This window comes from Carassius gibelio, chromosome B10, assembly GCF_023724105.1.
Source record: "Carassius gibelio isolate Cgi1373 ecotype wild population from Czech Republic chromosome B10, carGib1.2-hapl.c, whole genome shotgun sequence".
Lineage (NCBI taxonomy): Eukaryota > Metazoa > Chordata > Actinopteri > Cypriniformes > Cyprinidae > Carassius > Carassius gibelio.
Genome location: NC_068405.1, coordinates 14,740,054 through 14,754,957, shown reverse-complemented (window position 1 = coordinate 14,754,957; position 14,904 = coordinate 14,740,054). Strand labels below are relative to the sequence as shown.

The 14,904-nt window shown below is 35.4% G+C and overlaps 1 protein-coding gene across 4 annotated transcripts; it reads right to left on the bottom strand.

Annotated features, from left to right (window-relative positions):
• Positions 1-146: 146 nt before the first annotated feature.
• Positions 147-11,311, bottom strand: LOC127965915 (adhesion G-protein coupled receptor G4). Of its 4 annotated transcripts, none has more exons than XM_052566633.1 (30): positions 11,174-11,311; positions 10,621-10,703; positions 9,802-10,449; positions 9,259-9,356; positions 9,092-9,162; positions 8,964-8,994; positions 8,336-8,379; positions 8,009-8,157; positions 7,738-7,920; positions 7,255-7,386; positions 7,066-7,139; positions 6,872-6,954; positions 6,748-6,781; positions 6,553-6,575; positions 6,291-6,439; positions 5,977-6,100; positions 5,021-5,127; positions 4,391-4,595; positions 3,996-4,164; positions 2,988-3,134; positions 2,761-2,886; positions 2,631-2,676; positions 2,438-2,541; positions 1,921-2,042; positions 1,516-1,784; positions 1,322-1,427; positions 922-1,202; positions 745-846; positions 500-664; positions 147-414 (listed from the first exon to the last, which is right to left on the bottom strand). In XM_052566633.1, the coding sequence occupies exons 2-30, from the start codon at positions 10,694-10,696 to the stop codon at positions 263-265; spliced, it is 4,020 nt and encodes a 1,339-aa protein (XP_052422593.1). In that variant the 5' UTR covers positions 10,697-10,703; positions 11,174-11,311; the 3' UTR covers positions 147-262. The 4 variants fall into 4 exon arrangements, with proteins under 4 accessions (XP_052422593.1, XP_052422594.1, XP_052422595.1 ...); XM_052566634.1 differs by having other exon boundaries at positions 9,802-10,443; XM_052566635.1 differs by lacking the exons at positions 1,322-1,427; positions 1,516-1,784.
• Positions 11,312-14,904: the final 3,593 nt, after the last annotated feature.

The following is a 14,904-nucleotide window of genomic DNA, read 5'->3' as shown; positions in this document are numbered from 1 at the left end:
TAATGTTGACACAGGAATAGGTGCACACTAGTATAGTAGCTCCCAAAGATTTACGTCACTTTTGTTATAGTTCAACATACCTTTTCTTGATTATACTATTATTTCATGAAACAATGTTAGGATATAATGTAACATGATCTGAGGAATCAGTTTTCTACATGTTTATTCACTCATTTTTTAAGAGCCAAGTGTCATTGGAAAATTGAAAGTTACCAGAAAAATGTGTGCTTCCGTACAGAGCAACAAACAAAAACAGTCACATTTATGTTGGATATATATCTGCGTCAAATCCATTCTTCCATGGCCTTGAAGGAAACTCGAGCCCACTTGCTGTGGCAGGAGATGTTTCATATGGAAGAACCATCAATCCTGCTCTGGCTCTTGGTATTACCAAACTGTTTTCATATACAAATCCTATCACAGGAAAAGTTAAGACAAGAAAACATCAAAGATTTGAACATTAGAGCATTAACAATCTATCATATTGGTAATGTCTTACCAAGGTCGGGTCTTGTGATAGTCATTTGATTTTGACTAGACTCTAAGGAAACCGTTGAGCTCTGAGTTGAATTAGACTTAATGGATCTCACAGATGCCATGAAAGGAAACGTATTTGGTGGATTGGGTTTGTGTTTGGGAACCACAGTTGCAGTTTGGCTCCATTCTAAAAAACAATGAAGAAGTTAGCATTTGTGTTTTTTTTTAAACATTTTTAAGGTTGCAAGAGAGAAATCTGTGCTTTACCAGAGCATTCCTGCAGCTTGAAAGCGCCACAACATAAATGTATTCTCCATTGCTTGCGTACATTTTCCTTCATGAGACAATGGAACACGAAAATAAAGAAACCTGTAACAAATCAAAAAATATAAATAGACTGGATGCTAAAACTGAATTAAATGAATTGTATGTGCTCTTTCTCACCTTGAAGACTGTTCAGTATTGAGAACAGGTAGAGGAGGAACACTTTAACAGGACCCCAAGCGAGAAAAGCCACAGACCAGGTGAGACCCAATAAGAAGGTAAGGCTTGCCACAGTCCGCAGGTCTTTCAAGATCCCACTTCGGGTGCCGGCCGGTTGATTGACTTGCATGTTTCGGATCTGGATCAGAACCACTAAGAAGATGGAGCCATTGCAGAGAAGTATGAAGGCTATGTAGCTCACTACTGACACGTAGAAAACCACATCATTTTGCACCCAGCAACTGAAAAAGATGAAAACATTTGATTTGATTTGACATGATGGTAATATAAAGTTATTTCTTATCTGTAGTGCTGTTCTGTCACTATGTTCATGAAAAATCAATCATCAAACTTCACTAACAACATTTCCGAATCATCCAGTGTCATTTGAGAATCACTCATGGTGTTCATGCCATATGCGTCTCTCTTTATAGCCACCACCAAGCCACATATAATAAGTGGAATCCCTGTACAAAGATGTAATGGATGTTAAACAGAGATGAAATATAAACATAAATCTGTCTCTAAATGTTTAAATGATCTTAAATGTCTCACCCCAGCCAAGCAGGCAGAATTTCAAGATGTATGAGGGTACATACACATTGAAAACTTTAACCAAAGCAAAGTACATATTCACAGCCCCTAAGCCCATCCATGTAAAGGAAGTCAATAGGAAATAGTGTAAGGTCACGGCCACAGCAATGCACAGGCCATAGATGCCAAAGGAAGAAATCCAGGAGTTCAGCAGGAACACCAGGTTCAGTCCCAGTAATGCAAGAGACAGATTCAACAGAATTTTGGATGGGTAGTCTCTTCTTAACTTCCTATTAGGAAAGAAAAGCATTGAAGTTAATGGCAAAGCAATGTAACATGAAAAATGACTTGTAAACTTTTTAAATAGACACATTACAAGTACGCCGCATTGCCATATATAAACATCAATTGAAAATTAGATCTTACTCTAAAAGGGTGTATGTTAGCACTGTGATCCCAAGAAAGCATGAAGACACACCACAGCCCATGTATGTAATAAGAGTGAGGATTTGTTCATTTTTCTCATCAATGGGCGTTCTGGACACATCCTTAAATTAAAAAATAAAAGAAAATCATCGCTTAATGCATACTGTTGAGGCTAAAACATCCAATGCATATATACTAGCTTTTCTTTTGTATTCTATCTATTTGTTTCCTTTTTATTATACAATTAACAATAGCAAAAAAGGCCTCTTACACTAGTTTGCTCTTTTCTTTTTAGTTATTATATAATTTTAAAATCAAACCTTGCTACATGTGCAGTGTTAAGTTAATTAAGACTTGTTATAGCGCTTGCGTATCATTGCTCTTTTGTTGATTTTGATTGCTTCCATTGTCCTCATTTATAAGACGCTTTGGATAAAAGCCTCTGCTAAATGACTAAAGGTAAATGTTAATATATAATTAATTGAAACTGAGTATCAAACACAGAATCGTTTCGTACCAGCAGCACTCCAAAGTGGGTCATGTGGTCACACAGACAGGTTGTGTAATCACTGCTGGTATTATATGTCCAGCACCCCTTTGGATTCCATCCACCATATCCATCTAAAACAGGACATGCACAAACCCATCAACACATGAGATGTAGAATCTGAGAAGAAGAATAATGTGTTCATATAGTCCAAGTGACTTGCCATTCTTATTGAAGTCCCAGTAGACACACTGGACATCCTGGTCTTTCTGTTAAAGATAGAGACAATTAAAAAATGATTCCTGCCAGTGTTTTTAATTTTTCTGGACATTACTAAGAACAACTGTACTTACTTTCTTACTTGTTAGATGGTGCAGAGTGACAGCAACATACTCTTTTAGGTTTTCAATGTATCCTGTGGCATTAGTCACACTCGCAGACACCACAAAAGTGTTCAGTCTTTTCCCATCTGGGTCATTCTGAGACAAATTCAGAAATATAGTGTTTCAAAATAATCTAACAGTGAGATAGACAAACTGTAAAATTGACATCTGCCACTGACAGAGTAAGAGGAAGTCACCTTTGTTTGAAAGAGAGTGGGAACTCCATAAAACTGAAACTGAACACGGGGGCTGGTGTTGTTTATAATGGGGAATCTCTCTTGTATTTCAGAGGGCAGAGAAACGAAGGCCACTGTACCATCAAAAGGCTCCCGGTTGATATAAATCTATAGAAGAAAAGCATTTGATTATTGTGTGATGATTTATATGATTCATAACATTATATTTTCATAGAGGCAAAAAAATATAGAACCCAAATACAAACTTGCTGGCCAAATTTCATCTGAAACATTCAATGATCAATTCTAGATTATGCTTAATCACATAAATTATATGTAAATTAAATTATAAATTATCATAAAAATATATTATATTATATTATATTATATTATATTATATTATATTATATTATATTATATTATATTATATTATATTATATTATGAGACATGCAGAGTGTTTCAAAAGTTTGGGTTTGTCATTATTTTGTTTAATGTTTTTTATTTTATTTTATTATTAAGCTCACCAAGGTTGCATTTATTTGAGCAAAAACAGTAAATATGATAAAATGTATGTTTTATTAAAATATTATAACATACCATTTTATTTTATATTTAAATTAAGCTTACTTTTAAATGGATTTTCAGCATCATTACTCCAGTGTCCCATGATGCCTCAGAAACCATTTTAATTTGCTGCTGAAGACACATTTCTAATTATTATCAATGTTAAAAACAGTCGTGCTGCTTATTATAATTTTATTTATTTATTATTATTATTTATTGTGGAAACCATGATCCATTTTTGAGGATTCTTTGAATAGAAAGTTCAAAATAACATAACTTATTTTTAGTTTTTTGTAGCAATACAAAGGTCTGTACTGTCAAATTTCTATCGAAGTTAATGCATTTTTGCTTAAGTATAGGCCTAATTATTTCTTAAACAAACACAAGACTATATCCCCAAACCTCTGAATAATAGTATATAAAAATAAAGTTCCACTGGTTTGGTGAAGGTGCTGTGCACTCACCTCAGGGTTTAAGCCTTTGTTAGTGGAAGAGACTCCAAAGGTAAGGTTGTGAAAATTTCCTTGGTCAATATTGACCACTGATATTGCTAAGGCAGGAGCTGTTAAGCTGACTGACTCTCCATTGAACCCTAACATCTGGTCTCCGACAGACTCTGTGATGTTCAGAATGCTATACAAATACAGGGAAGGATGTTTTGTTTACACGGAAAACAAAATCTGCCTGTAAAACCTTCACATCAACAGTAGACTTAATTTTATATATATTTACACACAATATATTTCACTGTTAACCACACAAATGAAATATAATTTCCTATATTTGTTTGATTTTTATTACTTTTATTGTTGAATAAAAATCAAGGAAATATATTAAATGAACACTCAGTGTCACACACCTGTTGGTGAAGGGCAGCAGGTTGCTGTCAGACTCCAGGATGTCAGATGTGATGTTGATGATGACCTCTCCCAGCGGAGGCGTTATCACGCTAACGTTAATCACATCGGCTAGTTTATCCAGTACCGTTGAGAGCTCGTACTCGTCCAGATTTTTGTTCTCATGTATCAAGTCCTCAATCATGAGCAGAATATCTTCCGCATTGTCTAATAGGCAAAATGCATAGGGATTGTTTTAGGATGCGCCCATGTAGATATTTGTATCATACAAAGCTATTGTGTTAAAACAGATTTCTATCCACTTGTGTATTTGCTGTGAATGAGATGACTGTATGTTCAGTTCATTTCTGTTTACTTTAAAGGAAACAAACAACATGTGGATTGCTGAACATTTCCTCACCATCAGGGTATCCAAGATTTGGAATATTTAGCATTACATCACTTGCTGTCACCAGTGGGTCTTCTTTGTGTGTTAACGTTGGTTAGCAAGTGACGTTATGCTAAATTTGTCTACAATTTATTCCAAAGAACTTCTACACCTTGGATGGCCTGAGAGTGAGTACATTTTCAGCAAATTTCCATTTCTGGGTGAGCCATTGCTTTAACTGGAAGCTTGTGTATCTAATGTTCACCGTTAGTGACTGTAATGTCTTCCAGGTCTGACACACTGTTGACCACAACCTGGCATTGCCCCAGGTCTGGAGATTTCCAAAGAGCACCAACGTTTTCATCCAGAAGACTGTTTGGAGAGAAGGGCGAGAAGGACACAATCAATAAACTTATCAAACCATGAGTTATTTGGATCACTTCCCCCCCATTAACTATTGCAAACCGCTCAGAGCTGCTTGACTCCAAGATACACAGCATTATATAACGCTGTTCAAGTTCAGGTTTAAAACCTGCTCATACATTTTATGGCTGTAAATAAACCTTGAACGACTGGAACATTATGGAAACACAAGAGATTGCTTTCGACTCTGCAATGAAATCGATCATACAAACAGTTTTGACATTAATAATACTACTATATGGTACATATATGTGATTAATTGGTTTACAGCAGCCCCTTCAAATATTATATCAGACAGCTTCCTCTTTTTAGAGTTAGTGATTAGGAACAATAACCCAGTGGAGAGTCAAAAGATTTACAGGCTATCCATCAAGTTCTCATTATGTACAGTAGAACAGAATTAAAAATGTTAAATGATTTCATGCAATTATTATATTTAGATTAAAGTTTCAAATTAATGTTTTCCATAAACAATGTTTGTATAAGCAAGGGAAAGGATTATTAAAACTTTGATCATAATGTTTCATGACTTAACAGGAGCATTGGGAGACTGTTCATAGAATATATTTATTAGAAGTGAATGGCATGAATTATTTTTGCATATATGTCTGACGCTGATAGTCATACAGAAATTACATACTTTACCATTTAAAGTCATGTTTTTTTGTTTTTTTAAAGCATGCTTCATATTTCAAAGGTATTTCAAATATATAATAGATTTCTTTAAAAAATTATGAAGCAATTTCTGACTTCAATTCTATTTAGGTTGAAACAAATCTTTTTAAGAGAGTCTCTTACCATTGCCTATAGGCTTTCTTTTCAGGGTTTCCCACACATGGAAGTGAGGTGTTGCGCTGAACCCCAGTTGGGGGCCAACTGAAAAGCCCTTGCCTGGTGTGATGGTTGTGCCCAGGACAAGGCCCTGTTTTTAGATAAGAAGAGAGATACATTCAGACAGCTTTGTATATATATATATATATATATATATATATATTTAAATAGTTTCTGTCCATATTACAATCAAACACAGGTATGTACTGTAGTACCGAGAATGTATCATAGCCTGATCCTCTCATCATCTGATTTAATTTTTCTTTGGATGTATTACATACCAATATAAGAAATTAAGATGTCCTCAGGTTGTGCATATAAGAGTGCTGTTCCACTGTTGTACTGTTTCTCCAGAAGCCCATGAATCATTTTTTCCGTCTTTATAATGTCCGAGGAAGTTGTTACCTGGGCATGAAACACACAGCTATGGCTGGGAACAAGCCATATCAGATAACTCCATTAAAACACATGGTATGTTCGCAACAATTATTGTTCACTATTGCTTACTTTTCTTCAACTGCTGTCTTGTAATGAACATCTCACCTTGTCACTGAAAGCAGAGAGTGCTGCAAGGCAAATACACAAGATAATAGAAAACAGAATTATTTTTACTCAATTTCCAATTCAGTTTACATTTCTAAAACAAACTTAAAAATATTTTCTTTTTTACTTTTTTATGTTAATTTCAGTAGACACACAAAAAAAGAGAATTGCTGTTAGTTATTTGGAAGTTTGTACCTTTCTATCCACTTTAAATGATTTTGTTTCCACACTGCAAATGCAAATCAGACATGTTAAAAAAATTCTATAGTGAGTATTGGTGTTTGGTCTGTTCTCTGCAATAAAAACAAGAATGACTAACCTTCGTTTTTGTGCATGTGTTGAGGAAGTCAAGAGTTTAAAGTGCAACACCTGTATTCCATTACCAGAAAGAGTTTCTTGAAGCTGCGGTGATGATAAAACAACTGTGACATGATGCTGAGATGTGATACTTATTTCCAGTTTGACATGCAACATATTTGGCTGAATTTAGGTACTCTTTGTTTTATATCTTACCCAGGTTGTAATTATGTTCTCAGGGTCACCAGAGCCATTGACAGTCACATTGACATTGACACTGAAATAACTTTCTGTATTCAATACAGAGAGATGGTGTGAAATATTCCATACTTTGTAAAATCCTGAACTGTACATGAGTTTAAAGAACATGGCTTTATAACAGAAAACAAAAAGGCAATTCTTGACCTGATATGTTTCCTTCAGGTGAAATAGTAGAAGAGCATGCGGTTGTATTTAATGTAAGACTTCTTGTGGACGATAAAAAAGTCGTGGAACTTCCTGCCAGGGTTGTTTCCATGATTGGTGTGGAGGTAGTGACTGTAAAAAAAAATGAGGCGGTAAACATTCAAAGAATCCTTGTGTTAATCTAAAATTGCACATAGGCCTATGAATGTTACAGTCTATAAGAGAGAAACTGGTAGCACTTTATTTTACAGTCCTGTTCCTCATGTACATACTATGTACTTATTATAGTAATAATAACTATGTAATAACTAGGTAATAACCCTAAACCTACCCCTAAACCTAACCCTACCCCATGCAGTTACCTTGTATTACCAGAACTTTCTTAGATAAATACACTGTAAGTACACTATAAGTACATGTTAGTACACGTACTGTAAAATAAAGTGCAACCGAGAAACTGATACATAAAGTTGCTGTACAGACTTTTTGTTGTTTCAGTTGAGGATGAAACTTCTGTTGTTATTGCCACTTGATTGGGTGTTGTGACTATTGTTTTTGCAGGAGTAATCATTTCAGTAGCTGTAGATGTCAGTTGAGGAATTGTGGTTGTTTGTGTTTCAGTCCCGGTTAAGGGTGGGTCTGTGTCTAGGTCCGGCCAAAGATCATCTAAGTAAGAGTAAAAAAAAATGGTTTGCATGGAAATTATGCTTTGTTTTGTTGGAATTTTTTTAAGCATCCTAGCCATCTGATTTACCAAGAGTATATATGAAGATGAAGTTAGCATCTGTGTTTATTTCAAAGTGGTCAATTTTGTAAGGCTTGGCGAGGATCTCAGTGAGTTCATCCTGTATTTCTCCTACGTCAGCATTGGGAATCACATTCAGGTGAGCCAGGCAATCAAACCTACATAGATATATAAGGATGACATTATCAAACATTTCTTAAACTTTAAATTTATCAGTAATAATGCATGTTTTTTTTCCTGAAAGGTAAATAAATATGCCAAAACAAATGAATGAAAGGCAGATTTTGACAGTTCTTTTAGAATGGAGATAAGAAACAATTGAGAAGAGATAATCACTGGCTGAGTCCAGGACTGGTGGCAAACAGTTGCATGGTCGTCCCCTGCAAAGAGATATTTATATTGTTAGTTTGATGATTTTTAATTTTACATACAAATAGTCTTAAAGGAATAGCTCAACCAAAAATGAAAATTTGTTGAATGTCATTAGAACAGATTTGGACAAATTTAGCATTACATCACATGCTCACCAATGAATCACCTGCAGTGAATGGGTGCCTTCGGAATGAGTGTTCAAACAGCTAATAAAAACATTAGATTAATCCACTAGTTATCCACACGACTCCAGGCCATTAATGAATGTTTTGTGAAGTTGAATGCTTTGTGTTTGTAGGAATCATGATTTAGACATTTTAACTGTAAATGATTCCTTTAGCCAAAATCCATAATAACGTTTCCTCCAGTGAAATGATCCAGTCCCTATTGATGTTTTATCTTAGCTGGAAGCAATAGCTTGAAAAATATCTTAATGATAGATATGTTTCATGCAAACATGCAGCTTTCGCTTCATTATGCATGCTGTGGTGTAATCCTAAATTTCACAAACTCTTGGATGGCTGGAAGGTGAGTTCATTTTATGCATATTTCCATTTTTGGGTGAACTGTTACTTTTTTGCTATTGACGTACCTTTGCACTTCCATTGGATCGTGTAAGAGTGCTGTAAAAAAAAGACAAAATGAGTCAATTTGGAATCTGTCCTGGATTTTTTTATTTATTTTTTTTACTATATTTAGAAAGATATTACAAGGTCTTACCTTCCTATAGGGAACACTTTTACTTTATGCAAATATACATGTTTTGGCCATTCTTCTAATGCTTGTGTCAACTTGAAGAGAAGAAAGATATAGGCTACAGATATTATTGACATTTTGTCTTGGTACTTGCAGCAGTAAAAAATTAAAGGGTGTTTTCTATAGCTTACCCACTGATGAGCAACTTCTCGGGCATCGTAAATGTTTGTTTTGTTTCCGTCTTCACGAATGATGACAAGCACTAATTTTACTTCATAAAAAGGCCAGTCTGGAACAAGAGGACATTGTGTTAGATATAAAAGGGTCCAATACAGAGACAGAGATTTAATTAGCGATAATAAACGGTTTACTATATTTCCTTTACAATAAATAATTGGACTTCATATGTAACTTTTGGCCTCTAGCGATTAAACATGAATTATGGTAAATGTAAGTTTATTAATTATAAAAGTGTATTAATTATTATTAAATATAAATTTAACTATAAACCAACATTTAATTCTAAAGTAACTAGTTACTACTGAGTGACATCTCTAGCTATATATGTATTAACTTGTCCATTTACTTTTTATGTTTATTTACAGTTCATTATCAAAAATAAAGTCACACAAATCTGGGTTTTGAACTGTATCTATGTTGATAAGTTTGTGAAAACTGAAAACCTTATATTAAATAGATTTTTAAAAAATTGTGTGTATATTTGTGTCACTTACTGCACTTCTGCGTAACGTCTTGTAAAGGTGTACAGTCCTGGGCTTTGTTCCAGATTCTTTTCTCCCAATGCAGCATATCCCCATCAGTGCAGGCCATCGTGGAGATCTCTTGAGCGCTGCGTACTTGTTTCCACATCCTGAATAGACTTAAGCTGCCCTTCAGTTCAGTGCCTGTCTCGATGCTTATCTTGTTCTTCACAAAATTGTGGGCCACAGCTAAAGTCAGAGTGCCACCGGCGGCCACGCTACAGCAATAAGGATGCAGAGCCGTTTCAGACTGTGGTTTTAATTCTACTTTGGTTCCATTGACATAGACTTTTGGTTCGGTCATGGATTTGGACCAGGTCATGCAAATGGAATGCCAGTTGTCCAAGGACACCACTGAAGATTTTGTCCAGACTCTCCCAAACATTATGATATGGAGTTCTTCTCCAAATCCCTTCAGCCCAAGCTCTATGTGTGTTTTATTAGGGTGCAGGTACGTGAACGCGGTCCAGTATGAATTGCTGAGCTTCCTCTTTATGTTCACACACACACTGAGCTCATTTAAGGAAGGTATTTTGTGTTCATTTTTCAGGAACCAGAAGCTGCAGTCTTTCTGCATGAAGTCTATCTTCTTCCCCCACAAACTGGTAGCATTTACTGACCCTCAGGATTAGAAAAATTATTTTGTAAATCACATTTTAGCACATAAACACTTCTGTCAAATGTTCATAAATCAAGCAAACAAAGCTTAATATGGATCAGGTAACTCAGCAGTCCCAGTTTAGAAATTTATTTTATAATTTGTGAATGTTAATATATTTTTTACAACAATACCTTGATCCTTCAATGATATTATACAAAAAATGAGGAAGATGAATGAGCCCTGAACCAGTCTGTTGCGTTTTTCCATTCTCCACCTGACAAAAGGCAAGAAATAATAATAAGCAAACATTGCATTGTGCTGTGAAATATAACACATGTAACTGTACAAAGATTTTAAAAATGAAGCATAAAAATTGGTTTTGCTTTTATTTTACATATTTTAAGACAGTGTATTGTGCTCCACTGCAAACATAAAATTATTTCCCACTTTACTGCTAATTGTATTAATATGTACCTTTTGGTGTTAATATGCACTTTTAAGTGTAATGTTTGCCATTACATTACTAATACATACAGGTAAAAGATTGTTTCCCTTTGCATTCTAGCTTTTTTCTTAGTGTTGAAATATATTCTGACCGGATCATTTTACTAAATCAATCTATATAAAAAAAAAAAATGTTTTCTTAGTAAATTATTCAATCATTTTTCATTATGAAGTCACAAAAAATGTCAGATGTAACAGAATTCAAATCCATATCCAAAAAACAGAAAATAGGCAACTCACCGAATTCAGCATCTGTCAGTGTCAAATTTCCACACAGGTCATTTCTTCATTTAGGAGAGTTTTTGTTTTTGAACATGTACTGTATGTTGGTATGAAGAAATAACAGTGAGAGAGATCTTGTGTTCATGTTAAAAAGTCCCCCGGCGAACTTTTGGGTTATTCATTAAGCTCATCAATCATTATCTTATTCAGATTAGCCATGACATACTGTCAACCAATGACTGTGCACATTCACACACCATCTTCATAAAGCAGCTATACGATCAGTCAGTATCTGTTATGATTAGCAAACAACAGGTGCAACTTGAAGTATTTTTGTTCACTTTACTCTGAAATCGCCAAATTCATTAAGTGAAATATATAACGTAAGCTAAAATCTTTATCTGGTGCTGCCTTTATTTTGATCATCTGTACTGATAAGACAATCTATGCTCTTGAACTAATACATGAATACATCGGTAAGTTCTGAAATGTAAAACACAATTAAAACTGTACTTTAAAATATAACTGGAAACAGCTAGATTCTGGCTGTCATTGTTTTTGTTGTTCATCAATGTTTTGAAAGTGATTCCAGTGATGACCTTCTGTGTCTTTATCGGTATAGTTGAATTCTCATAGACTTAGAACGATTACTGAAATGTTTTAGTTATCTTTGTCATTATCATTATCAGTGTACAATATCAATATGCAATATGTTTTGGGGGGGTGAAATGCTTGTTTTCACTCAATCTCCTGTTAATCTTGAGTACCTATAGAGTAGTACTGCATCCTTCATAACTCCAAAAAGTCTTTAGTTTTATTATATTCATAAGAGAAAGATAGTCTGTACCGATTTTTCCCGGAAAAACATGACCGGCAGGAGGCGTGACGTGTGGGCGGAGCTAAAGAATCACAAGCGCCAGTATGCTTTTGCTTTGAGAGCGTTTGGAAGCTGTGACACAGATCCAGAGGCTGAAATTTAACAAGAGCAGCATCAGCAACGACGTCTCTTTGTGGTATGTACTAAAACTGTATATATTTGCTTAGCGGTTTTGGAAAATGACTAAGTTCCACTTTATGACGTCTTTTTTTTTTTTAAGCTGTACATGTGGAAAGTGCAGTTTGATGACAACATCGCATGTTGTTTACTTGATGTGCTTACGCTAATAGCTAAGTTAACAACACAGAGATATTTTAAGCAGTTTTACTCACCGCATGTGGTTCCAACACACGATCGTGACCCTTTTTCTTTGGGACTGCATTATCCTTAAGAAATAAACGATGTGCAAATCATCTTCGAAAATGCAGGGGAACAAACACAAACACTTGCACAACTCCGTTGATGCTCTGTAAAAATAAACTCCATCCACTGGTCCCTTAATGCTGTTTTTATTTTTGTAATCTGTGCAGGGTTGTCTTGCCCTGGCAACCAAAAACACACTTCTGTGACATTTCTCCATGCTCTCGCTCTGATCAGTGAATGCTCTCAGTGCCCTGCTCTACGGGGACCGCACGCTCTTCCGGCAGAAGTGTCCTTAGGACCCATATAAGAAATTTCGGCCCAACTAACGTCACACAGAGTCATACTCGAAAAAAACTTTCCGAAACTTGTGACAAACCGGAAGGAGTATTTTTGGAACAAAAATACTTCTTCAAACGTACAAATTAATTTTTGAAACTTTGTCTATGTTTAGCATGGGAATCCAACTCTTCAACAGTGTAAAAAACTCATTATGCATGAAATAGCATTTCACCCCCCCCCCCCCTTAAGGACTGTGTAATAATTTTTCTATGTTAAACAAAAGTTAGCTAAATGTCCAGAATAGTTATAGTTCAAGTGACAATGAGATTAATTGTAAACCAAGTGAAAAATATACATTTTTATTCGATTTTTAACAAAAATGTAATTTGAACCAAATTACAAATTACCCCCACCATCTAACAAAACCATTTGTTTTATACGTTTACAGCAAAATCAGAGTGCTTTTACCAAGTTAGACGTGTTCCTAGATCATCATTAATGTCAAAAAATATAGAATTAACCTAATTACTACCCTTAAACCTAGCCCTACCCATAATTTATTCTTAAAATCAGTGGGAAATGATAGCTGATTAACAAGAGTGTTGATCCAGGAACATGTTGTACTTGGTGAAATCACGCTCACAGTTGGGCCTTTTACAAATCCTCTTCAGTTTGGCTACCAGCCCCCCTGGGAGTTGAGGACGCTATCATCTACGTGCTGGATCGAGCTTGTACTCACCTGGATAAGGCAGCAAGTACTGTGAGTGTCATTTTGTGTCGGACAGAGTGGTTTGCTACTCTGGAGCTCCACAGGGGACTGCGCTGTCTCCTTTCATCTTCACCCTGTAAACTGGAGATTTCAGCTATTGTACTGAGTCCTGCCATTTTCAGAAATGTTCTGATGGCTCAGCTATAGTTGGTTGCATCAGTGGTGGTGAGGAGACTGAGTACAGGACTACAGTAGATAACTTTGACACATGGTGTGAGCAGAACCATCTACAGTACAGCTCTATGTGGCAAAAACAAAAAAAGCTGGTGCTTGACCTGCGGAGAACAATGGCACCTGTGGGGTCTATTGGATATTGTAGACTAGAGGATTATAAATACCTGGGAGTCCACAAGAACAATAAACTGGACAGGACTAAGAACTCAGAAGTCATCTACAAGAAGGGCCAGAGATGCATCTATTTTTTGAGGAGGCTGAAGTCCTTTAACATCTGTAGGATGATGCTGAAGATGCTCGACGAGTCTGTGGTAGCAAGTGCTATTTTTTTTGCTGTTGTATGTTGGGGCAGCGGACTGAAGGTAGCTGATGCCATAGACTGGAACAAACTTATCCGTAAGGCTGCTTCTGTTGTGGGGTTTGACCTGGACTCTCTGACTGTAGTGTCAGAAAGAAGGATGTTAAGCTTCTGTTCATCTTAGATAACACCTCTCACCCACTTCATGTCCTGGTTAGATACAGGAGTACATTCAGTCAAACACTTATTCGACAGATGCTCCACAGAGTGACAGAGGAAATCTTTTTTACCTGTGTATATCAGACTTCATAATTCCTCAGCGTAATAACTTATTTTATTATACAATATTATATTTTTTTACTTGTATGGTTATTTAAATATTACTAGTTTTATTTTTATTTCTTGTATAGATTTCTATTTGTATTTTTATCCTTCCGGGAATTATTTCTAAAGTATTTCTGATTCTGATAATAGGCTATTTGAAAAAATATATATTGTTAGCTGATGCTAACTAGCTACTTGTTAACTTGAAGCAATTTTTCAATATAAAGTCCAGATATTTTTATTCAGCCAGTTAGGGATTTGAAGCCACACCATAACCCCTGGCATGACCATACAGACTAGGTTTGAAAGAATTCTGAACATATGATTAGCTATTTTTTTTCTTTAAATAACACGTACTCCCTATCTACAGTCATATAATATAACTGTGATGTTCTACAAACCAACAAGCTTTAAAACACTTTTTTCTTCTTACTGTAAAATCCGTTTTTTTTCTTTCAGGTACAAGTGTAAGCTTCATGGTGAATACTTGATCATTATTCTTGTCAACGTCGTCCTCAACGAAAATGTCTCTTGACTTTATCTAGGGGTTATTTTAGGAAAAACAGTAGGGGCGGTTTACCCCCACTTTATCCTAATGTGATATAAAAATCACAAAACAATACAATAACCATTTTATTCTACACTGTGTTAAAAAACATATTTTG